The 27,473-nt window shown below is 46.1% G+C and overlaps 1 protein-coding gene across 2 annotated transcripts in view; it reads left to right on the top strand.

Moving 5' to 3' along the window:
• Positions 1 to 27,473, top strand: part of LOC129696467 (guanine nucleotide-binding protein G(s) subunit alpha-like) — a 219,322-nt gene that overhangs the window by 188,019 nt on the left and 3,830 nt on the right. For both annotated transcript variants that reach the window (XM_055634388.1, XM_055634390.1), the window contains exons 6-9: positions 20,612 to 20,666; positions 21,365 to 21,438; positions 24,022 to 24,080; positions 24,918 to 25,038. In XM_055634388.1, the coding sequence (XP_055490363.1) occupies positions 20,612 to 20,666; positions 21,365 to 21,438; positions 24,022 to 24,080; positions 24,918 to 25,038 (309 nt within the window). The remainder of the gene's footprint in view (positions 1 to 20,611; positions 20,667 to 21,364; positions 21,439 to 24,021; positions 24,081 to 24,917; positions 25,039 to 27,473) is intronic.

The following is a 27,473-nucleotide window of genomic DNA, read 5'->3' as shown; positions in this document are numbered from 1 at the left end:
GAATGGGTGACGTTTCAGGTCGAGACTGGGTGAAGAAGGGTCTCTACCCGAAACGTCACCCAATCCTTCGCTCCAGAGTTGCTGCCTGTCCCGCTGAGTTACTGCAGTATTTTGTATCTATCCCCATTTATCACACTGTGTATCTCTGGCTTTGTTTGTGCAAGTAGTGTGTTTCTTGCTGTTTTGATCAGACTTTGAGAACGACTAAAACGAGAGAGATCGTCAAAGGGAAAATGTGATTGCGCTCGTCCAGTCAGCTCAGCAATCCTTTCCCTTTGCCCTTTTCAATATCTGGATCAATAAAGTATCAATATACTTTCACAGCCCTGCCTGCCCTTTTATGGAAGTAATATTCTCTCAGGCGTTAAGGTGGAGGGATTGTGGTTGGGACTAAAACCCTCCTCATTTAGTTTAGTTTAGAGATACAGCATGGAAACAGGCCCTTCGGCCCACTTAGTCCGCACCGACCAGCGACCCCTGCACATGAACTCATCTCCTTCATTCCACCCCATTGCCCTGTTTCGAAAGGAAAGATTTAATCATGGGGGAATCCAGCAGCAAGTGGGATTTCTAACGGGGACAATGAAAGACGACACAGGAAAAAATAGGCCTGGACTGCCTAATCTGTTGTAAACACTGGTGGAGAGAAATGTAGCAATCTTAGAAATATTTCCCAGAAGGAATTCTTAAACATAGGGAAACTTTCCATAAAACGCTTGCGACTAAGATCAGCAGTCATTGTTTAGAATGATGATTCACTCTGCCTTTTGTAGTTCATGGTTTTAATTCTTTAAAGAAAACTGTCTGTCTTTTTGAGGCAGCGACTCCTGTAGATCCCTTTGATGGTGGGGAGGTCAGTCCCCATGATGGACTGGAGGGGGTATTCCGTTTGGACACCTCCGTGTGACATCCCACTGACTAACATTGCTTCCTTTTTGCTGTCCCTTTCAAATTCCCAAATCTCACAAGATAAGGCCATAAAACATAGGCACAGAAATAGACCATTCGGCCCATCGAGTCTACTCCGCCGTTCGATCATGGCTGATCAATGTTTCTCTCTCATCCCCATTCTCCTGCTTTGTCCCCATAACCTTTGACGCCCTTACTACGGTGTCGCTGTAGAAAGGTTGCTGCCTTACAGCGCCAGAGACCCGGGTTCGATCCTGACTAGTGGTGCTGTCTGTATGGAGTTTGTACGTTCTCCCTGTGTCCTACGGGGGTCTACTCAGGGTGTTAAGGTTTCCTCCAACACGCCTCAGACGCCCAGGTTTGTAGGTTGAATGGCTTTGGTAAAATTATAAATTGTCCCTGGTATGTAGGATAGTGTTAGACTACTGGGTGATCAGTGGTCGATGCGGGCTTGATGGGTCAAAGGGTCTGTTTCCCCGCTGTATCTTGGAAGTCTAAAGTCTAAAGAGGGGGTGGGGGAGAGAACTTTGTTCAGATAGAGGGCGATTGTTTCAGGGGGGCTGTTAAGCTACAGGTAAAAGACAGATTTTGGCTGCGTTTGAATAGCACTGGATGGCTGCAAAGTGAATGATGTCCTTCTGATGACTGATTACTGGCATATTGTGGCCTCTGCAATGGAACACTGGGCTGAGCAGGTCTGAATTATACATCCTGCCAAGGAAAACATTCCTTTGTAGCGTAAAACTGCTTTTCTCATAAAATGCATGCAGTTTAAGTTTGTCCCAGAGTAGGGAAACCAGAGGACATGGGTTTAAGGGGTGGCACAGCGGTAGAGTTGCTGCCCTACAGCGGCAGAGACCAGGGTTAGATCCTGAATACGTGACATCTGTACAGAGTTTGTACGTTCGCCCTCTGATGAGTATTCTCCGGGTGCTCCGGTTTTCTCCCACACTCCAATGACATATGAATTTGTAGGATAATTGAATTTGGTAAAATTGTGAATTGTCTGTAGAACGTAGCATAGTGTTAGTGTAGGCGTGATCACTGGTCAAACGCGGACGCGATGGGCCGAAGGGCCTGTTTTGTGCTGTATCTACATTCCAAAAGAGGGGAAAGATTTAATAGGAACCTGAGGGGCAAATTCTTCACTCAGTAGGGTGGCGGCTATATGGTGCGAGCTGCCAGAAGAGGTAGTTGCGGCAGGTACTATAACAATATTTAAAAGACACTTGGACAGGTACATGAACAGGTTTGGAGGGATATGGGACAAATGCAGGCAAATAGAGCTAGCTTAGCTGGGGCATCTTGGCCAAGTTGGGCTTGTTTTCGTGCCGTATGTCACTATCCACAAAGTACAACTCCCCGCAGCATCCATCAATCAGTTTTTCTCTAGAATGAGCATTTGGCTGTCTTTTCTGTCGTCGCCACCCTGTGTGGACAAGTTAGGCTTAGTGGCTCCTTGGTGAAGAAGTACTTCTTCACCATTTGCAGTGAAAAAGACATTGTAAATGAGTAGCTAGGTGGGTAACCAGGTAACCATCTCCTCCACAGTTGCCCCTTCTTCTTCCTCCCCCCCCCCCCCCCCCCCCCCCCCCCTCGGCGCCCAAGTGGACTCGTGCTTATTTCTCCCCCTCCCCCTCTCTCGTCCCCTACGCCACATTCACAACTCCGTGTCTCACACCTTCAGTTTTAATCTCTGGCCATTGTAACCCTCCCTGCCCTTTGCTCCCTTACCCCCCCCCCCCCCCCCCCCACGGGCTCTCCTACACACCCACCTACCCTTCCTCCCCCCCCCCCCTTACTGCCACATACCCCTGCTCTCTCCCTCGCCCCGGGACCCACTGGACACCCCACCTATTTCTCCCCTCGACCTCCCCCCATCCTGCTGCTAATTCCCTCCTTGATTACACAATCCACACCTCTTCAAACCTGTCTCATGCCTACTGTTCTTATCCCTGGCTCTTGTTCCACCCATCTGCCAGTCAAGCATTCCCCCTCGCTTGTTTCCTATTACATGCCACGCTCTGTCTTGCCCCTCCCCTTTCACAGGTCTCAGAGAAATGTGGCAATCCTAGGAATATTTCCTAGATAACTACTGACCTATGGGTGATGTGCAGGCAGATACGAGTTTGTATCTGCATGCTGTTCTGCAGAGTCCTCGTGGGCTGAAGGGTCTGTTCCCGTGCTTCACTGTTCTATGTTCTGTGAATGTGCAATTTAATAAACTACCATCTTACTGAATGCGGGAACAACCACGAAGGGCCGAATGGCCTGTGTAATAGGAATGTCCCCCTGAATGGACTTCTGTGGCTTTGCAGAGTTAGCGTCTGATTGTAAACGTTCTCAGGAAAAGGCTGGTGAGATACTATGCTTGACTTTGCCCGAATACAGTTACATTCCAAAGATGTTTCCGATTAGTTCCGGGCCATTTCACACCTGGCTAAAGAGGTAGTTGAAGTGAATGTTTGAGTTGCTGGTGTGGTAACACAGTGGTTAGGTTACAGGACTAGCATGCACAGGCCTGGATGACTGTTCTGGAGCCTTAGTTCAATTCCCACCACAGCAGCTGGGAAACATCAGTTCAGTCAATTAAATGCACCTGGAATAAAAACCAAGTCTGAGGAAAGATGGCCAGGAAACTACTTTGTGATGGTAATAAAAACCACGTCTGATTCATCCACGTCCTTACAGCTGGTAGGGAGATTGAGAAGAGGGTTCCTGGATTTAAAAACAGAACTGTCCTCTGCCTCTCAGCTCTTGGTCCACACTCTTGTGCTCTTAAAGTGCTCGTCTATATAGTGTTTTAATGTCTGTGTGGAGAGAAGTGAAGGGGCTGAGGGGGAGAGGTGGAATGGGAAGAGGAGAAGGGAGAGGGAAGGATGGAGGGGGAAGGAGAGGGAGAGGGAAGAGGGGGGAGGGAAGAGGGGGCGGGAGAGGAGATGGAGGGAGGGTCAGGGAGAGGTAGATGGAGGGAGGGTCAGGGAGAGGTAAGCGGGAGAGGTAAGCGAGGGAAGGGCAAAGTCTGAATGAGATGGAGTTGAGAGCGAGAGTATGTGGCAGCACCACTGGGAAGGGGAAGTTGATTCATGAGGCTGACAGCACAGGAGCAGAAACAATCCTTAAACCTGGATGTCTGAGCCTTCAAGCTCCTGTGTCTTTCAGTCTGAAAACTGTAACGCTCAGGTTCAGGAACAGCTTATTCCCAACAACCATCAGGCTATTAAACACTACAAACTCCAACTAAACTACAAACTGCCCGGGACTTTGGGCTTTGTTTTGTTTTTGCATTATATTGTTTTTTTAAATTTAATATTTTATGTTTGTTTATTAATGTGTTATCTATAGAGTGCTATGTTTAGTTTATTATTGTCACCTTTACTACGTATGTTTGCATGCCACCAGTCAAAAGGACTACATATGAATACAATCAAGCCGCCCGCCCACAGTGCAAAGTAAAAGAATAAAGGTACAACCGTTAGTGCCATGGAAAGTATGATAAAGTCTGATTAAAGATAGTTCAAAGATCTCCAGAGAGATAGATGGGTCAGGCCGGCTCTCTAGTTGTTGGTAGGATGGTTCACTTGCCTGATAACAGCTGGGAAGAAACTTTCCCTGAATCTGGAGGTGTGTGTGTTTTCAAACTTCTGTACCTTTTGTCTGATGGGAGAGAGGAGAAGAGGGAGTGGGACTGGTCCTTGATTATGTTGCCGGCCTTGCCGAGGCAGCATGAGGTGTAAATGGAGTCAACCGAAGGGAGGTTGGTTTGTGTGATGGTTTGGGCTGTGTCCATATTTCTCTGCAATTTCTTGCGGTCTCAGATGGAGCTGTTCCCAAACCATGCTGTGATGCATCCCGATAAAATGCTTTTGACGGCACATCCTTCCATCTTCCAGCCACCCTGATACGACGGACAGTAAAGGTGTGCTGGATGGAAAGCGGTGAGGTTGAGGTTCCTGTAATGGAACTGGACAACAATTACACTAGAGTGTGATGGCATGTAGTTAATACAGTAAACAGCATACATACAGTAGTAATAAATGCAACAATAACAGTGTGGTACAGCAGAATGGTGCAAGGATTGCACTGTCAACACGAGAGTTAAGTCAAGTCAAGCATTATGGGATAGAATGGGGGCAGGGAAGGGGAAGGGGAATTGACAGGTACCTGGTGAGAATAGGTCACAGTGAAAATTAATGAGGGAATGGGAGTTGGCATGGGGCACGATGGGCTGAGAGTTTGGTCAGAGGGTGGTGAATCTGCGGCGTTCATTGCCACAGACGGCTGTGGAAGCCAAGTCACGGGTGATATTTAAGGTGGAGATTGAGAGATTCTTGATTAGTCAGGCGTTATGGGGAGAAGGAAGGAGAATGGGGCTAGGAGGAAGAGAGAGATTGGCCATGATTGAGGGGCGGGGTGGACTTGATGGGCCGAATGGCCTAATTCTGCTCCTAGAACGTATGAACTAATGAACAGCCTCCTGCTGCGTTGCATGGGAGTGAACTGGTTTGGTTAATAAGAGTCAGCGGTTTGACATAAATCGCTGGGCTTTTGAGAGAATCAAGACCGGAATGGAACCTGATAACGGCGTTTGGAAACTTCACGTTAAACCACTGGTGAGTATGGCACAGAAATGTTTCCAGGAATTAATCCTGGAGCGATGCAGACAAATACAAAATTCCCCAACTTCCACCCGCTGCATTATCAAACTATATTTGGAACAGCTTTCAGAAATATTTCCAGCTGCGCAGGCTTTTAATTGCTTCTCACATTTGATACGGTTTGCTTTAGGGCTGGAAAGCTCAGTCCCAACTACAGCTTATGTTTTGATGGTGGACAGAGTATAGAAGTTGGGTTGGCATGTTGCAGTTGTATAAGGTGCTGGTGAGGCCACATTTGTGTTCACCATGTTATGGAAATGATATTGTCAAGCTTGAAAGGGTGGAGAGAAAGGGTGCAGAGAAGATTTATGAGGAGGTCTGGATTCAGATCAGTCTCCACCCGAATGTCACCCATTCCTTACCCCTCCATCCCCCACCAGGAAGGCCTCAAATCCCTCCAGTCAGTCCCAACTACAGCTTATGTTTTGATGGTGGACAGAGTATAGAAGTTGGGTTGGCATGTTGCAGTTGTATAGAGGGATTTGAGGCCTTCCTGGTGGGGGATGGAGGGGTAAGGAATGGTTCATCCTCGACCACAGAACCATTCAGTTTCCCTCTACTAACACTCTACGCCGCCTAGTGGAGCTGGTCCTCACCGTTAACAACTTCTCCTTTAACTCCTTCCACTCCCTCCAAGGCGTAGCTATGGGCACCCTCAAGGGCCCCAGCTATGCCTGCCTCTTTATAGGGCACGTTGCACAATCCCTGTTCCAGGCGTACACTGATGCTATCCCCGAACTCTATCTCCATGACATTGACAACTGCATCGGTGTTACCTCCTGCACCCATGCAGAACTCATGGACTTCATTAACTTCACCACCAATTTTCATCCTGCACTCAAATTTACTTGGACCATCTCCGACACCTCCTTCCCCTTTCTTGATCTCACAATAAACAATAGGTAGGCCATACGGCCCTTTGAGCCAACACCGCCATTCAATGTGATCATGTCTGATCATCCACAATCAGTACCCCGTTCCTGCCTTCTCCCCATATCCCCTGGCTCCGCTATCTTCAAGTGCCCTATCAAGCTCTCTCTTGAAAGTTTCCAGAGAACCGGCCTCCACCGCCCTCTGAGGCAGAGAATTCCACAGACTAACAACTCTCTGTGTGAAAAAGTGTTTCCTCATCTCTGTTCTAAATAGTTTACCCCTTATTCTTAAACGGTGAACTCACAGTCCCCATCACAGGCAATAGACTATTGACTGACGTCTATTACAAACCCAATCACTCCCACAACTACCTTGACTACATTTCTTCCCACCCTGCTTCCTGCAAAGACACTATCCCCTACTCCAAATTCCTCGGCGTCTGCGCCCAAGATGATGTGTTCCATTCCAGCACATCTGAGATGTGGGGGGGTTCCCCCCTCCCATCATAGATGAGACCCTCATTCGTGTCTCCTCGGTACCTCACAGCTCCGCCCTTGCTCCCGCTCCCCCAGTCGCAACAGAGACAGAGTCCCCCTAGTACTTACCTTCCACCCCATCAGCCATGGAATACAACACATACAACACATAATCCTCCGTAAATTTCTGCCATCTCCCAACGGGATCCCACCACTAGCCACATTTTCCCATCTCCACCCCTGTCCGCCTTCCACAGAGACCGTTACCTCCACAACTCCTGGTTAGGTCATCCCTTCCCACCCAAACAACCCCCTCCCCTGGTACCTTCCCTTGCAACGGCAGAAGATGCAACACCTGTCTCTATACCTTCTCCCTCGACTCTGTCCAGGGACCCTGATAGTCCTTCCAGGTTGGGCACTTACACCTCCTGCAACCTCATCTACTGTATCCGATGTTCAAGATGTGGACTCTTATACACCGGCGAGACCAAACGTAGACTGGGCGATTGTTTCGAGGAACATCTTCACTCTGCCCGCCTGAGGCTAAATGCAAATTGGAGGAACAGCTTCTCATTTTGCTTGGGCAGCTTACAGCCCAGTGGAATGAATATTGATTTCTCTCACTTCAGGTAGCCCCGGCATTCCCTCTCTCTCTATCCCTCCCCCACCCCAAGTCTCACTGGCTTCTCGTTTTCACCCTACAAACAGCTAACAATGGCCTGTTTCCTTTATAATCATTACTTTTTTGCATATCTTTTATTTATTGTTCCTTATCTCTCTACATCATCGTCTATATCCCTTGTCTCCCTTATCCCTAACCAGTCTGAAGAAGGGTCTCGACCCGAAACGTCACCCATTCCTTCTCTCCAGAGATACTGCCTCTCCCGCTGAGTTACTCCAGCTTTTTGTGTCCATCTTGGATTTACAAGGATGTTACCAGGACTCGAGGGCCTGAGCTATAGGGAGAGGTTGAGCAGGGTGGGACTGTTCCTTGGACAGCAGGAGGATGAGGGGTGATTTATAGAGGTGTACACAATCATGAGGGGAATAGATTGTGCAAAGGCATTGAGTCTTTTCCCCAGCGTAAGAGAATCGAGAACCAGAAGACATAGGTTGAAGGTGAGATGGGAAAGATTTAATTGAAAGCTATGGGGTAACTTTTTTACACAGAGGGTGGTGGGTGCATGGAACAAGCTGCTGGAGAAGGTAGTTGGGGCAGGTACTATTGCAATGTTCAAGAACCATTTAGACAGATACATGGATAAGGTCGGTTCAGAGGGATATGGGCCAAAGCACGCAGGTGGGACGAGTGTAGATGGGACATCTTGATTAGTGTGGGCAAGTTTGGCCGAAGGGCATGTTTCCATGCTGTATGACTTTCTGAATCGATGTCATCAAAGCTGCTGATTCCTCCAGCTGAGAGTTTACTCCCACGGCAACAAGCTGGATTAACACAGTCACTTCAACAGTTAAATGCCCAAAACACTCCTTATGCGAGCTCTCAAACAAGCCTCTCATTAGCAGTCCAACAGCTCAAAGCAATTTTATATTCTTTGTTTTGGGGCTGCACAGTAGCACAGAGATAGAGTTGCTGCCTTACAGCCAAAGACCCAGGTGACTATGGGTGCTGTCTGTACGGAGTTTGTATGTTCTCCATGTCCTCCATGGGTTTTCTCCAGATGCTCTGGTTTCCTCCCACACTCCAATGACGCGCAGGTTTGTAGGCTAATTGGCTTCGGTAAAATTGTAAATTGTCCCTAGTGTGTGTCGGACAGTGCGGGGATCGCTGGACCCAGTGGGCTGAAGGGCCTGTTTCCTCGCTGTATCTTTAAACTAAACTAAGTCATGAATCATAGAGGAGAGAAAGGTATTCGTATTCCCGCGAATTCACAGCTGCCAATTCCTGTATAATCCCAAAGCAGCAGGTAGCTTCACTGCACTATCCCTGGCTGTCAGGAACTATCAATGTGTCAGCATTTATGCCCCAACACAAGACCAAGCTCTGGATAAAACATGGCGCCGAGCCAGACCATTAAAGCAACCAATTCTATATAGAGAAATTTAACAAAGATTTATATTTCTCAAGATAAACGCCTGGCCACTTTGTTCTGGCAATTCTTTAAAAATTAGAGGACTCTACAGTATGTTATTTAAGATAACCGGGTCATTCTGGTGAATTGAAACACTCCTTTAATAATTTAGGATTTGACCAAGGGACATATCTCGGCAGTTCCTTCCAACCTAATTGCAACGGAATGGAGAGTGCTGGTGTCAAAAGCGATCAGAGCTTTCTTCTCAAGAAGTTCAAACCCAATAAAGAATTTCTAGAGTTGAAACAAGGAACTGTAGATGGTGGTTTACAAAAAAAGACACAAAATACTGGAGTACTGCCTTGTAATAGCAAATGATATTCCGCTTGGGTAGCTTCAAACCCAATGGTATGAATATTAAATTCTCCAATTTTAGGTGACCTCTAACTACCACACCCACCTCTCTTCTTCCTCCCCGCACTGTCCCTAAACTAAACTAAACAGTGGTTTAGAGCTCAGCATTATACTCAAGCCATGGAATCAATGACCTTGACAGCACGGGAAGAGGCCACTCGGCCCATTGTGTCGGTACTGACTTTGATGAGGCGACTGCTTTGGCCAGGGTACAGGTTTAGTAAGCCTGTGCAAGCCCAGCCTGTACACAGGCATCTCCAGGTAGATTCAGTGTCTCCGCACCTCAGACAAAATTAGTGTGCCTATCAGTTTCATGCCATCTATACCCATTGACAGCATTTTCAACAACCTGTACACACACATCCCAAGTCGTCGTCGTCCTCTCTCTCTCTCTCTCTCTCTCTCTCTCTCTCTCTCTCTCTCTCCCCCTCTCTCTCTCTCTCTCCCTCTCTCTCTCTCTCTCTCTCCCTCTCTCTCTCCCCTCCCCTCCCTCCTCTCTCTCTCTCTCTCTCTCTCTCTCTCTCTCTCTCCCTCTCTCTCTCCCTCTCTCTCTCTCCCCCTCTCTCCCTCCCTCTCCCTTCACCACCCTCTGACTAAAGCGAATCCTTATCACAGCACATTGTGTTTTGATCACAATTCCAGCGTCCATGGATAGGAAACATTTAGGGAGGTTATGGGTCAAAAAGTGGGTGGGTAGGACTAGTGTGGATGGGGCATCTTGGTCGGCGTGGGCAAGTTGGGTCGAAGGGCCTGCTTCCGTGCTGTATGACTAAGATTTTATCTGGATTTCCACGTATCAGCCTTTATGAAACCTCTTAAATCACCCTTGAATCTAAGTCTTTGGTGAATGGACCCGGCGTCACCTTGTAGGTCAGTGTCAAATTCTAATTTGGTTTAGAGATGTAGCACGGAAACAGGCACTTTGGCCTACCGTGTCCATGCCAACCATCGATCACCCGTTCACACCAGGTCTATGTTATCTCACTTTTGCGTCCTTCACTCTTGGGCCAATTTACAGAGGCTGATTAACCTTCAAACCTGTATGGCTTTGGGATGTCGGAGGAAACCGAAACACCCGGAGGAAACCTACGCAGACACAGGGTGAACATGCAAATTCCATACAGACTGCACCTGAGGTCAGGATTGAACCTGGGTCTCTGGCGCTGTCAGTTAGCAGCTCTACCTGTTGCACCACTGTGCCGCCATGTTTGACGTTGCTACGGTGATGCAGGCCTGGGCGTTTTGCTCTTGAGAGTGTTTTCTGCGACCAGAGCGCTATGCTTTCTGCATGATGAGGCTGCAAAGGGACTCTTGTGTCGCAGATTGTTTTTGCTCTAGTTTAGTTTAGAGATACAACATGGAAATGGGCCCTTTGGCCACTGAGTCTGCGCCGACCAGCGATCCCCGCACACTAGCAGTATCGTACACACTAGGGATAATTTACAACTTTACCAAAGCCTATTAACCTACAAATCTGTACATCTTTGAAAAGTGGCAGGAAACCGGAGCACCCGGAGAAAACCCATGGTCACAGGAAGAACGTGCAAACTCCGTATAGATAGCACCCGTAGTCAGGATCCGGGTCTCTGGTGCTGAAAGGCAGTACCTCTACCGCTGCGCCACCGTGCCGTCCCTGAGGGCACTCCTTAAGTTCTAGTACTTAATCTCAAAGAATGTTTTACATTTAAAGTAATTTAATTTTGTTCATCCAAAGCGTTGAGTGAGCGGAGGGATTAATCAATGGGAGTGCTACGTACAATATTGGGGGCAGCCAGTGTTCACCACTGCCCTCTGGAGGAGTGGATGTGCACTTTAACATGCCGGCTGGGTTAACATATGCTGTGGCCTACATACAGTATAGAGTTATAGAAGATGGACACAAAATGCTGGAGTAAATCAGCGGGCCAGGCAGCATCTCTGGAGAGAAGGAATGGGTGAAGTTTCGATTCGAGACCCTTCTTCAGACTGAAGGTCAAGAGAGAGGGCGACGAGAGATATGGAAGGGGAAGGTGTGAAAACGACAGATCAAAGCAGGTTGATCAAGGAAATATAGAATGGTTCATTGGTGGCTGGTGGGCAGGTGACAGCGAGGCATACAAACAATAAAATTAGGAGGATGGTGAAACTAGTCAGAGAACTAGGATGGGAGAGGGACTTTTCACTGCACTTTCGGGTGCATGTGACAAATAAAATTGACTTTAACTTTTGACTTTGACTTTGAGAGAAGGAAAGCAAGGGCTACTTGAAGCTAGAGAAACCTCCCCAAGCGAAATATGAGGTGCTGTTCCTCCAATTTGCATTGGGCCTCACTCTGACAGTGGAGGAGTGAGCCCCTTTCACCAAAAATCCTATAGCGGAGCTATAAGATCTTTGCCTTTCACCTTGAAGCTACCCCACTGCCCCAGAGTTCCCGGTTCAATGCTGACCTCGGTCACTGTCTGTGTGGAGTTTATACCTTCTCCCTGTGACCTCATGGGTTTCCTCCAGGTGCTCGTGTTTCCTCCCACATCCAAAAGACATATGGGTTTGTAGGTTAATTGGGCCATTGTAAAAAAGAAATTGCCCCTAATGTGTAGTGGGATAACATGGAACTTGTATGAATGGGTGATCGATGGTCGGCATAGACTCGTTGGGCCGAAGGGCCTGTTTCTGTGCTGTATCTCTAAACTAAACTACTCTAAACTGTGCCCTGTAGTGTTTAATATTTCCACCTTGGGAAATGTTTCTGATTGTCTACCCTATCTGTGCCTCTCATGATTTTATATATTAATGTTAGCTGTGGTACGAAGTCAGTAATTTTCAGGGTCTTGACCAAGAGGACACAGTTCAGGAAGGGTGTTAGACCTGAAGGATGATGCGGAAAGTTTTTTGTATTCTCGGGATTTGTTTCGTTTTTTTCTGCATACTCAGTTTTTTTTCCTAATTGGAAATGGGAATGTTTCAGGCAAACTCATGGAAGGCTTTGAAAGGAACAGATAGAGGACTGGGAATAAGCTCTTTCTCATGGTCAGGAAACCAGACTGTGCAAATGTGCCAAAGCTCCAGGACTGGGCCAGTCAATGATGAAGTTAAACACTCAGCAAATGGAGTAGCATAGAGTCGTATAGCACTGGAACGGGCCCTTCAGCCCACATGTTTTGTTTCAAGCATAGTGCCAAGTTAAACTGATTTCCTGTCTATACTATATATATATACATAATGTGTATATATATTTATATTGGCTGGGCAAGGGTTAAACACGCGGTGGTTTCCCTCACCAGCGGTGTCTATATATATATATATAGACACAAAATGCTGGAGTAACTCAGTGGGACAGGCAGCATCTTATTGTCACATATGACTAGGCACAGTGAGATTCTTTACTTGCATACACAATGTATACAAATAGCAGCCACCTAAGGCACTGACAAAGTTACAAAGCACGCCGGCTCCCCCTTTTGTCCCCTCTCCCCCCCACGCCGGGTCCTCCATTGTTCTTCCCCTCCCCGCTCACAGCGGTCACGAGAAGGAATGGGTGACATTTCGGGTCGAGATCCTTCTTCCATCTGAAGAAGGGTCTCGACCCGAAAAGTCACCCATTCCTTCTCTCTAAAGATGCTGCTTGTCCCGCTGAGTTACTCCAGCATTTTGTGTCTATCTACAGTATAAACCAACATCTGCAGTTCCTTCCTACACATATATATACATCTGTGTGTGTGTGAGTATATATACATACATATACAGACCTTTTTTTGTTTATCATGGTGTTTACACAGTACTATGTTTACATATCTGTTCTACTGCTGTAAGTAAAAATGTCATTATTTGGTTTTGAGACATATGACACTCTTGACCCTTCTGCAGGAGATGGGCATTAAAATGAACTGTAGTCCTTCAAATCTGCTAACATTTCCATCCACATATTCAGAGGAAAGACATAACGTGTTGGAGTTACTCAGTGGTTCAGGCAGCATCCCTGGAGCACATGGAAAGATGGCATCTCGGGTCGGGACCCATCTTCAGTCTGAAGAAGAGTTCCAATCTGAAATGTCACCTTTTCATGGAGTCCGAAGAAGGGTCCCGACACAAAATGTCACCCATTCATGTTCTCTAGGGATGCTGCCTGACCCGCTGAGTTACTCTAACACTTTGTGTCTTTCCTTGGTAAACCATTATCTGCAGTTTCGACAAATTCAGAGGCCTTTCACCCACTTAGTTGCTTTTTTCGGTGCAATGCTAAGATGTGATTAACCACAGTGCAGATATTTTGGTCTGACCTTCAAGACGTGTTTCTTTTCAGGAAGTAGCTGAACATATCTTGTGAGGGAAACCATGCGTGTTTAACCCTTGCCCTGCTACAGTCCCACCAGTGCTCAGTGAGACTCATGACTCTGCCAGGCTATGTTGGGGACTTTCCCGTTGCCATGGTGACAGGGCCGAATCAATCCCTGGTGCTCTGGCCTTAAATGGCTGGGAGATGGCTCGGAACCTAGTAGCTGAAACGAGGTCACGTTGGCTAATATTGGTTCTCTGGCCAGATACACACAAGATGGTGGGACCTAGACCACCCAAGACGAAAACTGGGAGAAAATAGTTCAAATTGGTGCTTTATAAATAGAACGTGGTCAATTAGAAAATAGAAATCCAAGCAGAGAATAATACTAAAAATACCAAACATGGAAAACAACGACTGATTGCTGCATTCCGATCAAATCTGCTCGTGCTAATGCTTCCTTAAGCAGTATTACAGGGTGAGTCCGTCGCTGTTGGCTTGGTTTTGTTATTGCCAAACACACTTACAGAAGGAAAAATAGTCCAGCTCAGGGTCTGCAGTTTCCCGGGATTTAGAGACACTGAGAGTGTCGTACAGCGTGGAAACAGGCCCTTCGGCCCAACTTGCCCATGCCGACCAACATGTCCCCATCTACACTTGTCCCACCTGCCTGTGTTTGGCCTGTATCCTTATAAATTCATGTACCTGTCCAAATGCTTTTCAAACATTGTGATAGTAGTTTAGTTATTGTCACATGTAACGAGGTATAATGTAAAGATTTTATTGTGTATATTGTATAAAGTGAAAAGTAGCGGACCCAACACCATCCCATGCGGAACACCACTGATCATCCGTAGCCAACATGAAAAAACCTCTTTAGTCTAGTTTAGATTAGTTTAGTTTAATTTATTGTCACATGTACCGAGCTTTTGTTGCATGCTAACCCTGAGGAAAGACTATACATGATTACAATCGAGCTGTCCACAGCAAAAAGATATACGGTAACGGGATTAATGTTTAGTGCAAGATAAAGTCCAGTAAAGTCCAATTAGTACCTGCCGCAACTATCTCCTCTGGCAGCATATTCCATATACCCATCACCACGAATGTCAGAGGTATGGGGAGAAGGCAGGAGAATGTGGTTAGGAGGGGGAGATCTGCCATGATTGAATGGCAGAGTAGATTTGGTGGGCCGAATGACCTAATACTACTAATCCTTATGATCTTATGATGACCCTTTGTGTAGAAAAATTGCCCCTCAGGTTCCTATTAAATCCTTCCTCCTCTCACCTTAAACCTATGGCCTTCGGTTCTTGATTCCCCTACTCTGGGTAAAAGTCTTTGTGCGTTTACCCTCTCTATTTTGCTCATGATCTTGTACACATCTTGTGTTCCAATGAATAAAGTCCTAGCCTGCTCAACCTCATCCTGTAGCTCAGGATGAGTACAGATTTCCAGCAGCCTAGCAAATGCTGGGGAAGTACCTGTAATTCCTCCGCTCAGTGTTGTTTGCTCCCAGTTCCTTGCTTTGTGTCTCTCTCCCGCAAAACCAAATGGGACAGTGAAGAGTGATGAGGAAATGACGAGGCTTTACTTTCGACTTTAGACACACAGTACGGAAACAGACCCTTCGGCCCATTAATTACACTTTGGTCCCAAAGGGAACGCGCTCTTTCCCTGACTGTCCTCTTGTTCTGATATACTTAGAGAATGCCTTTGGATTCCCTTTTGCCTTACTTGCCAAGGATATTCAACACCCCTTTTTACCCTCCTTTACAAGTTATCTCCTTATCCCTTAAATATCTCCATCGATCCTAGTTGCTGGTCAATCTCTGATCTCTTCACGCCGCCCATTTTCTGCCCGATTTGCTTGTGTAAATCAACTTGGCCACGGGAGGCTTAAATGGTATCAAAGGTGGTGCGGCACAGTGGCGCAGTGGTAGAGTTGCTGCCTTACCGCACCAGAGACCCGGGAACGATCCTGACTATGGGTGCTGTCTATACGGAGTTTGTACGTTCTCCCTGTGACCACGTGGGTTTTCTCTGGGTGCTCCGGTTCCATCCCACACTCCAAAGACGTACAGGTTTGTAAAAATGTAAATTGTCCCTAGTCTGTAGGATAGTGCTCGTGTACTTGGTGATCATTGGTTGTGTGGACTCGATGGGCTGAAGGGCTTGTTTCCGCGCTATATCTCAAAATTAAACTGGAATAGCTGTTGAATATTGCTGTTCCTCTCGTAGCAGGTTTACGGTAAACAGCGTTCAGATGAAAAGCACTTTCGCGCCCTCTACTGGTCGCACACAAAATAGATAAGCAAATTTGTGTTTTGGAAAAACGTCATGACTGCTCTATGAAGAGACGTTCTTTAGGTATAATTAGTCCACAATTCTCAGGAGCCCATTTGAATGGTCAATTTTCCACTTTGCCTGTGGGTCTGCATGCACGCTGTGAGGTTGATATAGATGTGTAGGAAGGAACTGCAGAGGCTGCTTTCCACCGAAAATAGACAAAATGCTGGAGTAACTCAGAGGAACGGGCAGCATCTCTGGAGAGAAGGTATGGGTGATGTTTTGGGTCGAGACCCTTCTTCAGACTGAGAGTCAGGGGAGACAGAGTCTAGAGATGTGGAAGGGTAAGGTGTGAAAACAACAGATCAAAGCAGATAATGATCCAGGAAATGTAGAATGGTTCATTGTTGGCAGAGGGGATGGTGACAATGAGGCATAGAAACAGTAAAACTAATCAGGAGTACAGTGAAACTAGTTGGAGAACTAGGACGTGTGAGGGACGGAAAGAGAGGGAAAGCAAGGGTTACTTGAAGTTGGAAAAATCAATATTCATACCACTGGGTTGTAAGCTGCCCAAGCGAAATATAAGGTGCTGTCCAACCAATTTGCATTTATCCTCATTCTGACAGTGGATTAATATAGAATTTGTTTATATTCGGCATGGACACTGTGAAACACATTCCTTTGACATTGCCCATGTCTGTTATGTGATGTCATTCTTTGCGCTAAGCGGTGACTTCAGGCCGCACAAGGGCAGCAGAGTGGCACAGCAACTAGTCAAACGCTACAGCATAGAAACAGGCCCTTCGGCCCAGCTTTCCCACACCAACCAACATGTCCCATCTCCACTAATCCCACCCACATTTGGCCCATGTCCCTCTAAACCTGTCCTATCCATATACCTCTCCAAATGTCTTTCAGATGTTGTCAATGTGCCTTCCTCAACTACCCACTCTGGCAGTGTGTCCCATTCACTTCTCTGAGTGGAAAAGGTTGCCCCTAAGGTTTATATTAAATCTTTCCTCTCTCACATTAAACCTATGTCCCCTGGTTCTGATTCCCCAAATCTGGGTAAAAGACTCTGTGCATTCACCCTATCTATTCGCCTCATGAACGTAAACGCTTCTGAAGATCGCCCCTCACCTCCTGCGCTCCATAAAATAAACTGCTAGCCTGCCTAACCTTGACCATTCCAGCCCTCAAGACTTGGCGACATCCTTGTAAATCTTCTCTGCACTCTTTCCAGCTTAACGACCTCCGTCCCATAACAGGGCGACCAAAACAGAACATAATATTCCAACCCCTTGTGTAACTTTAACATAACATCCCAACTTCTATACTCAGTACCCCGACTGATGAAGGCCAATGTGCCAAAAGACTTCTGAAGGTCCTGCCTTGGTTTGACTTCCCCAAATGGACTTATCTGCATTAAACTCCATTCCTCAGTCCACCTGGCCAACTGATCAAGATCTTGCTGTCATCTAATGACAACATCTTCACTATCTGCAGTACCACCCACTTTAGTGTCATCTGCAAACTTGCGAATCATGCCTTCTACATTCTCATCCACATCGTTGATCTAAAACCACAAACATCTGCAGCAACCTGGGCCTTTGAAATGAAAGGCTGATGCTGGGGGCCTGAAACAAAGGTCAGTGTTAGGCCTATCAGTGGCTGGAGCAGAGCATGTAGGACGGCACGGTGGTGCACCGGGAGAGTTGCTGCCTCACAGCGCCAGTGACCCGGGTTCGATCCTGTCTGTATGGAGTTTGTGTGTTCTCCCTGTGACTGCATGGGGTTTTATCCGGGTTCTCCAGTTTCCTCCAACATTCCAAAAACGTACATGTTTGTAGGTTAATTGGCTTTGGTAAAATTGTAAATTGTCCCTAGTATGTAGGATAATGCTAGTGTATGGGATGATTTCAGGTCAGCGCGGACTCGGTGGGCGAAAGGGCCTGTTTCCGCTGTGTATCTCTGAAGTCTAAAGACTGTTGTACTTTACAAGGTCGCTATTTCAAGGCAAGAGGCAGAGACTAGTTTAGAGAAACAGTATGGAAACCGGTCCTTCAGCCCATGAGTTCATATTCATAAGTGATTGGAGCAGAATTAGGCCATTCAGCCCATCGTCTACTCTGCCATTCAATCATGGCTGATCTTTATCTCTTAACCCCATTCTCCTGCCCATAACCTCCGACGACCATATCAATCAATAATCTGTCAATCTCCCCCATAGAAATATCCACTAATTTAGTCTCCACAGCCTTCTGTGGCAAAGAATTCCACAGATTCACCATCCTCTAAATAAATTCCTCCTCATCTCCTTCCTAAAGGAACGTCCTTTAATTCTGATGCTATGACCTCTGGTCTTAGTCTCTCCCACTAGTGGAAACATCCTCTCCACATCCACTCTATCCAGGCCTTTCACTATTTGGAAAGTTTCAGAGGTTCACCCTCATCCTTCTAAACTCCAGCGAGTAGGCCATTCGGCCCAACGAGCCAGCACCGCCATTCACTGTGATCATGGCTGATCATCCACAATCAGTACCCCGTTCCTGCCTTCTCCCCACGATATAACACCTTTAATACTGTGTTCACAGCCCCTCCTCTCACATCAGTCCTGATTTTACTTGACCTTATTCTCTTATCCCTTCTGAAACTTTCCATCCAATTGCTTCTGGAGACGTCTGTAACTTCTCAAGCACTCTCTTTCCCTTTAACTCCACCCACACACATCCATTTTGTCGACCCCACCCCCCACCCTCACGATTTAGTTTAAAGCTCCATCCACAGCCCTGGTTTTACGGTTTGCCAGGACTCTGGTCCCAGCTGGTTTCATGTGGAGTCCGTTCCATTGGAACTGTTCGATCCTTCCTCAATACTGGTGCCAGTGTCCCACAAATTCAAACCCCTTCTTCCACACCAGTCTTTGGGCCACACGTTCAACTCTACAATCTTGGGCAAATGAAATTATTTTATTATGAAACTTGAGGGGCGAATGAAGGGTGAATGACTTAATTTATTCAGATATTTATATATTTTTTCTATACTTAAAAAAGGCATTGCCATGAGAGTGGTTAGTAAACTCTGATTGCTTTTAATGGCAGTGGAGCTAGAAATTTCATATGCTGTTTTCTCTCTGTGATTTTTCTAATTTCAAAGTAACAGGATATTTCCCAAATTTACTGTAATATAACCTTTTTGGGAAGACCAGACGAGCTAGTGGAATCATAAATGTATAAATGACAACACTGGAGGATCCCCATAGGCAACTGTTGAACTGTAACTTTACTTTGTGTAGCAATTTAGCTACCAATGTTGATATGTCGTGGTATTGTGAGCTTTATTTGGGGAGAGCTGTACAAAGTTATATTAGTTGGATACTAATATATTAAATCACATACTCCATGGTTTTTTGAGCTAGTTTTCCAAGAAAAAACTGCAGTACTCAAAGCCCGAAAGGCTAGGATGGGGCTGAAGCCCTGTGTTTACATGTTGGAATGTTTTTTTTATCATTCTAATAGAATGATTTTCCAACTGCAGTGGTAAATAAACTTTTTTTTCACCTAGTTTTCTTTACATATTTTTAGGATGTTCAAAAAGTTGAATAAAATAAACACTTAAGAAATGAGTTAATTTATGTTTTTCGCTCATGTGACAAAATAAATTAAATATAAAATTACACACAAGGGAGAATAAGACAAAAATTACCAAAAAAAACATAATAAAATTGAGTCGAGAGTGAATGAAATTTTGTGATAAAGACTCAACGGTGAATGACATTGAAATAGTTTAAGAAACACTGATCTAAACCCTGTGCTAATTTGCACACGCCTCAAGTAGCAATCCACAGATTGTTACCTTTTTGGTTCTGCTTTTCAATGTGGCACCTGGCTGTTCAAATTCCCTCAGCAGAACCTCTTTCCCCATTCCCCATTCCCCACAACGACCGGATCTTTCCCCTCCCACTCCAAGTTTCTCTACAGGCCAGACGAGATGTCCTGAACCCGGGCACCAGGCCTTTGGGACTCTCGATCCTTGCGACAAAGAATAGTGTCAATGCCCCGAACTATTCTATCCCCAATGACAACGACAATTTCCCCCCCCACCCCCATCTCCTCTCGAATGGCCTCCTGAATCACACCATGTCAGGTTGCTCATCCTTCCTACAGCCCCAACACTCGTCTGCACAGGGAGCAGGAATCTCAGACACGCCTGACAAGCTCAAGGGCTGAGGCTCCTCTAACTCAGTCCTCACCCCCTGTTCCCCTACCTGCCTCACAAATAATCACACCCTCCTCGTGACCACGGACCACATTGGAAGCAGTTACTCTGGGGGGTGTCACTGCCTCCAGAAACAGCGTCCAGGTAAATTCTCCCCATTCCTGATGTGCCATGCCGACCATTGATCCTAGTTTACCCTTCACTCCCTACACACCAGGGGCAATTTACAGAGGGCCAAAGAACCTACAAACCCGCGGGTCTTTGGGGTGTGGAAGGAAACAGGAGCACCTGGAGGAAACCCACGCGGTCACAGGGAGAATGTACAAACTCCGTACAGACAGCACCCGTAGTCAGGATCGAACCCTGGTCTCTGGCACAGTAAGGCAGCAACTCTACCGCTGCGCCACCGTGCTGCAAACAACAGTCTTATATTCCTTTCTATTTATGAAAAACGGAGTTAAACTGCGATATTTTGATTTTCTTTTCCAGTTTCTTAGACAGAATTGACCAAGTGCAGCAAAATGACTATTCCCCGTCTGATCAGGTGAGTGGCTGAATCTTTAACCTGTGCGTGGCCACAGTGTAATAGATGTACTGTTCCCTCCAGCCCACAGTACTCTGTGGGTTTCTGTTGAGTGAATGAAACTGTAAACTGTCCTGGTAAATATATTAAACCCTCGTTAAAATGGATGATAGGGGGCCGAATGGTATCCGTTATTGCCGATTGGCCATTGTAACTGAGTAAAGTATTATCATTGTATGTAGTAGAAACACTGCAGATGATGGTTAATACACAAATAGACACAAGTGCAGGAGTAACTCAGCGGGTCAGGCAGCATCTCTGGAGAAAAGGAATAGGTGATTTTTCGGGTCAAGACCTTTCTTCAGTCTGAAGTAGGGTTTCGACCCGTAACATCACCCATTCCTTTTCTCCAGAGATGCTGCCTGACGCGCTAAGTTACTCCAGTTTTTTGTGTGTCTAAGGTCAGTAAGGGAATAGGAAGGGGAGTTGAAATGTTTGGCAACCTGGAGATCGAGTAAGCCAAGGCATGTTACTCCAGCATGTTATGAAGCATTTTATCTACTTTCGGTATAAACCAGCATCTGCAGCTCCTTCTGACATGATTTGTGTAAAGAAGTTTGTCTTCCCTTTATTAATTACGAGTCTGTTGTCTGGTTTACTGGCAGAGCCTCGAATGAGCCAGAATTATTTGTGAATGGCCTTCTTTTTCATTCCGACAGGATTTGCTTCGATGCAGAGTTTTGACATCAGGGATTTTTGAAACAAGATTTCAAGTTGACAAAGTAAATTTTCAGTGAGTATGATCACACTTGTAATTCCAACCGTGGCAAGGTCAACCCAACTCTCCCAATAATGGTTCCTTCAACAAGAATATAATGCCGTATGGGAGAGGGGGGGATGGTTGATTTTAAGTTTAGTTTGTTGTCACGTGTGCCGAGGTACAGTGAAAAGCTTTTGTTGCGTGCTAACCAGTCGGCAGAAAGACAATACATGATTACAATCGAGCCGCCCACAGTGTACAGATACATGATAAAGGGACAAAGTGAATAACATTTAGTGCAAGATTAAGCCAGTAAAGTCCGATCAAAGATAGACCGAGGTTCTCCAATGAGGTAAATCGTAGTTCAGGACCGCTCTCTAGATGTTGGTAGGATGGTTCCGTTGCCTGATAACAGCTGGGAAGAAACTGTCGCTGAATCTGGATTTCTTGGGTGAAGCTGTTCCCAAACCATGCTGTGATGCATCCTGATAAAATGCTTTCTATGGCCCTTCTGTAGAAGTTGGTGAGAGTTGTTGAGGACTTGCCAAACTTCCTATGATTTCTAAGGAAGTAGAGGTGTTGGTGGGCTTTCGTGTCCATTGCTTCAATATGGGTGGTCCAGGGGAAGTTGTTGGTGATATTGACTCCTTGGGATTTGTAGCTTTCGAACGTCTACTTCGGTGCCGTCAGTGTGTACTGCTTTGCTTCCTGAAGTTCAGCACTATCTCCTTTGTTTTCCTGACATTGATCATGTAAGATCATGTGATAGGAGTAGAATTAGGCCATTCGGCCCATCAAGTCTACTACACATTCAGTCATGGCTGATCTATCTCTCCCTGCTAATCCCATTCTCCTGCCTTCTCCCCATAACCGCTGACGCATTGAGAAAAAGGTTGTTGTCTCGACACCAGGTTCTCAATCTCCTTCCTGTATGTACTCCGTCTCATCATTATTTGATATCCGACCCATAATGGTGGTGTCGTCTGCAAATTTGAAAATTAAATTGGATATGTACATGGCTCTACAGTCGTGGGTGTACAAGGAGTAAAGAAAGGGGCTGACAACGCAGTCTGAGAGGGATTCCCCATACGATTGTAGGTGGGAATAAGAGTAGGTCACTATTCCCTCGAGCCAGATACGTCATTCAATGAGGTTAGGGTTATTCCATGATTTGATTCTCATTTACCTGCATCGACCTATGTCATCTACCCCATCTGCCTATATCTGTTAGTTGGATTTTGTGAACCAGAATCACCACGTTGGTCAGTGTGGACTCGGTGGGCTGAAGGCCTGTTTCCATGCTGTATCTTTCAATCAATTGAAAGATTGGTGAGTTCCACAGATGGAATAAAGTGCCTCCTACAAAAGATACTAGCCTCTATCCTCAGCATGCATTGAATATTGTGATGAGAATACCCACTGATTGCGAAGGTTTCCTCGAGTAAAGAAAAACATTGCTGTGCAAGCTCTCTTCAAACAGAATCATGCCTGATGCTCCTGTCTGAATGTCGTTCAAGGAGAGAGTGGTCAACATTGAACAGTAGTCTTTCCAAAGCTCTGTGCAGGGACCATGGCTTTACTACAATAGTTGCCCCCAAAGATGGACTCAGCGGGTCGGGCAGCTTCTCTTGAGAAAAGGAACAGGTGACTTTTCGAGTTGAGACCCTTCTTCAGACTCAGAGGAGAGGGAAAGGAGAGGTATGAAAAGGTACAGAACAAATCAGAGCCGACACCGATGACCTAGGAAAGGTGGAGCCCACAATGATCCATTGTTGGCTGTGATAATAAAGGGAGACAGGTACATAGGTACTCCCTAACAAGTGAATGTGCGGAGTGATGTGGTACTACAGCCACACGAATGTGCATCCAGTGACATTGAGATTTTAGCACATTTAAAAACTGATCAGACAGATTAGACGAGTTAAATCCCAGCTGTGACAGATTGTGATTAGTTCAGGGCGTTATCCGAGGGCTCGGGGCAACACGGTGGTGCAGCCATAGAGTTGCTGCCTAACAGCGCCAGAGACCCGGGTTTAATCCTGACTAAGGGTGCTGTCTGAATGGGGTTTGTATGTTCTCCCTGTGACCGCGTAGATTTTCTCCGGGTGCTCCGGTTTCCTCCCACATTCCAAAGACGTACAGATTTGTAGGTGAATTGGCTTCTGTAAATTGCCCCCCAGTGTGTAGGGAACTGTAGATCAAGGTTTACAGAAAAAGACGCAAAGTGCGGGAGTAATTCAGCAGGTCAGGCAGCATCTCTGAAGAATATGGATAGGTAATATCTGTTGACTGTCAGATGCCAACGAGAATTCTCCAAGCTCTGAGCAATACCAGTGTGGGATTGGAAAAGTTGGAGGTTACGGCGGTGAACTTGGTTCCTAATTTGTTCACAGGAAAAGCTTCATCAATCCATTCGCTGTGGATGAATTTTGAGTCCTATTTTCCAGCAGAAAGTGATGTGACAGTGAGCATCTTTCAGCACAGTGCAGACACCAAAAAATCATTCTATTGTCAAAGTGGCAACATTTTCTGTCATCAGTGTTGTGAAGTCACTGTGTAATAGTGCGTGTGTTTCACTATGATGGAGCTCAACTGTGCCATCTCTCTCTCTTCCAGTATGTTCGACGTGGGAGGACAGAGAGACGAGAGGAGGAAGTGGATTCAGTGCTTCAATGGTTAGTAAACAGGGAGGAGTCTTTCAAATACAAACCCTTGCCTCTTAGCACGGTGGAGCTGTGGTAGAGTCGCAGCCTCACAGCGCCAGAGACCCAGATTCAATACTGACCACGGGTGCTGTCTGTATGGAGTTTGTACGTTCTCCCTGTGAATGCATGGTTTTCTCCAGGTGCCCCCAGTATCCTCCCGCACTCCAAACACTTACAGGTTTGTGAATTGGTTTATTGGCTTCTGTAAATTGTCCCTTGTGTTAGATGCAAAATTGTGATAACATAGAATTAGTGTATGGGTGATCGCTGGGTGGTGCAAACTCGGTGGGCCGTAGGGCCCATTTCCACACTGCATTGGTTAATAAACTAAACTAAGTTTTAGAACGGCCCAGTAGCTCTGTGGTAGAGCTGCTGCCACAAGGTGCCAGAGACCTGGGTTCCATCCTGATTACTGATGCTATCTGTACAGAGTTTGTATGTTCTCCCAATGACGGTGTGGGTTTTTTCCAGGTGCTAAAGTTTCCTTCCGCATTTCAAAGACGTGCAAGTTTGTAGGTTAATTGGCTTCTGTAAATTGTCCCTAGTGTGTAGGATGGAATTAATATATAGATGATCGCTAGTCGGCACGGACTCGGTGAACCTCAGGACCCAGTACTGTATCTCTAAACTACATCAGTTGGTTGTAAAATCCACCATGGGGCTCCTTGCAGCAGCGAGCGAGTTCAGTTGTCATTGTTTTTTTTGGCTGCTGGCCCCCTTAATATTCCTGCTCTCTTCCTCCTCTCCCTTGTCTCCTCCTGCCCCTACATGGACTGCACTGGGTCGCCTACCACCATCCAATCATAGACGTCACAGCTATCATTTTTGTGGTGGCCAGCAGTAGCTATAACATGGTGATACGGGAAGACAACAACACCAATCGACTCCGAGAAGCTCTCGATCTCTTCAAAAGCATCTGGAACAACAGGTAGGGTGAAAGCCTAAGCTCACCGCTCTTTCTAGCGTTGTCTTAGAGTTTACAAAGTGTCTCTAGATCTGATGTCCATGACCTTTTAAAGCCGTCCTTTGAAAGGGGCGGCACCGTGGCGCAGCGGTAGAGTGGCTGCCTTACAACGCCAGAGACCTCGGTTCGATCCTGACTGCGGGTGCAGTCTGTACGGAGTTTGTACATTCTCCCTGTAACCGCGTGGGCTCCCCCCGGGTTCACCGGTTTCCCCCCACACTCCAAAGACGTGCTGGTTTCTAGATGAATTGGGTTCTGTAAATTGGGGCAGTGTGTACGATAAAACTAGTCACGGGTGATCGTTGGTTGGTGTGGACGGTGAGCCGAAGGGCTGTTTCCACCCAGTATCTCTAAACTAAACTAAACTAAAACTTTTGCTTCAAACATGCACGTCAGGAACACAAATTGGACATAACATGATTAATGAATTAGGGAATTAGGGTATAACACAAACCAAAATGATTCTAATGTGATTTTGATCAGGAACTGGAAAACCACTTAAAAATACTCTGCAAATTAACAAGCAGAAAAAAAACTATCTTGAGGAAAAACAGTCTAGGAGAAAGACTGTTTCCTTGTAACCTCCCCACAGTAATTAAACACTATTGTCCCTTTGGATCATAGCTGATAGTTTCACTGCGGTTAGTCATTGAAATTAACAAGCAATCACTTCTATTAGCACTCGTGCTGTGATCCTCGATTAAACAATGATAGGTGCAGACATTAACGTGCAATATTTAAAATAAACTATAGCAATTATAAAGATATTTGTTTTTGTAAATCCTGGAGGAACAATAGCTTTATTGTTGCGAGTCTGATACTCTGGAGCCCCTAACCCCTTATTTTCCGTTGATACAATTGTGTTTCTAACATGATTTTCTATAACTTGAAGTTTCTTAAGAATTTGACAATTAGAACTAACTGCCCGGCACAAGGTGGAGGTGGGAACGGAGGCTGCGGTGAATTAATGACCTAGTCAGGCTTGAGCCACATTTAGGTTTCCATTTATTCTTGTCACGTGTAACAAGGTAGAGTGAAAAGCTTTGTTTTACATGCTGTCCAAACAGATCAAATATACTTTGCGTAGATACAATCTGATCAAACTCAAGTACAATAGATAGAGCAAAGTGGAAGATTCAAACGGTTTATATATACGGTTCATAAATACAATCATGTTAAACCCAAGTATAATACATAGAGCAAAGGCGAAGATACAGAGTGCAGAATATAGTTCTCAGCATTGTAGCGCATCAGATTCATAGACAAAGTCCAAAGTCCACAATGGGGTAGAGGTACTCTACTCATTCTGGTGGAGGAAATCCGCAAGTTCATCACGGCCATCGAAGGAGCCCAACATCGGCCCAGACTGGCCTCCCTACAGTGGCCAAACATAGCTCGCTGAACCTGAATCCTCAAAAGGATGGGGAGGGGCATGGAGGTGAAGGTGAACGACCGCCGTCAGCTCGGGTCCTTCTTAGACGACCTGGAGAAGGATTCCAAGGCCAAGAGCAGCGTCGTTCCTGTTGAGGGTAGAGGGACCAGTGGAGCGTCCCTTGTAGCCAGGGTCCGGAGGGCAAGGAGCACCGCCACTCCACCTAGGCTCTGCTGTCAGGATGAAGGATGAGACGGGATCTCATTGATACATATAAGATTGTTAAGGGCTCGGACACGCTAGAGGCAGGAAACATGTTTTCCGATGTTGGGGAGTCCAGAACCAGGGGCCACAGTTTAAGAATAAGGAGTAAGCCATTTAGAACGGAGACGAGGAAACACTTTTTCTCACAGAGAGTGGTGAGTGTGGAATTCTCTGCCTCAGAGGGCAATGGAGGCAGGTTCTCTCGATGCTTTCAGGAGAGAGCTATATAGGACTCTTAAAAATAGCGGAGTCAGGGGATATGGGGAGAAGGCCCTTCTGCCAGGCGGGAGCAGGGAGAAGAAGGAATGACCAGGGTGGAACATCTTGGATTATGTTGGCTGCATTTCCGAGCCAATGTGAAGTGTAGATGGAGTCAATGGTGGGAGGTCTGGTCTGTGTGATGGACTGGGCTACATCTATAACATTCTGTAATTTCTTACAGTCTTTGCCAGTGTTCCCAAACCAAACTATGATGCAACCTGATAGTATACTGATAGTATACTTGTTACTGCATCAGATATAACTATAGTTATTTTAGTCATAGTTTAGTTTATTGTCACGTCTGCCGAGGTACAGTGAAAAGCGTTTTGTTGCATGCTGACCAGTCAGCGGAAAGACAATGCATGATTTCAATTAAGCCATCCACAGTGCACAGATGCAGGATAAAGGGAATAATGTTTAGTGCAAGATAAAATCCAATAAAGTCCGATTAAAGATAGTCCGAGGGTCTTCAATAATGTATATAATAGCTCAGAACCGCCCT

Source organism: Leucoraja erinacea, chromosome 4 (assembly GCF_028641065.1).
Source record: "Leucoraja erinacea ecotype New England chromosome 4, Leri_hhj_1, whole genome shotgun sequence".
NCBI classification, from domain to species: Eukaryota; Metazoa; Chordata; class Chondrichthyes; order Rajiformes; family Rajidae; genus Leucoraja; species Leucoraja erinaceus.
The sequence above is the reverse complement of the archived record's forward strand: the minus strand, read 5'-3'. Positions and strand labels throughout refer to the sequence as shown.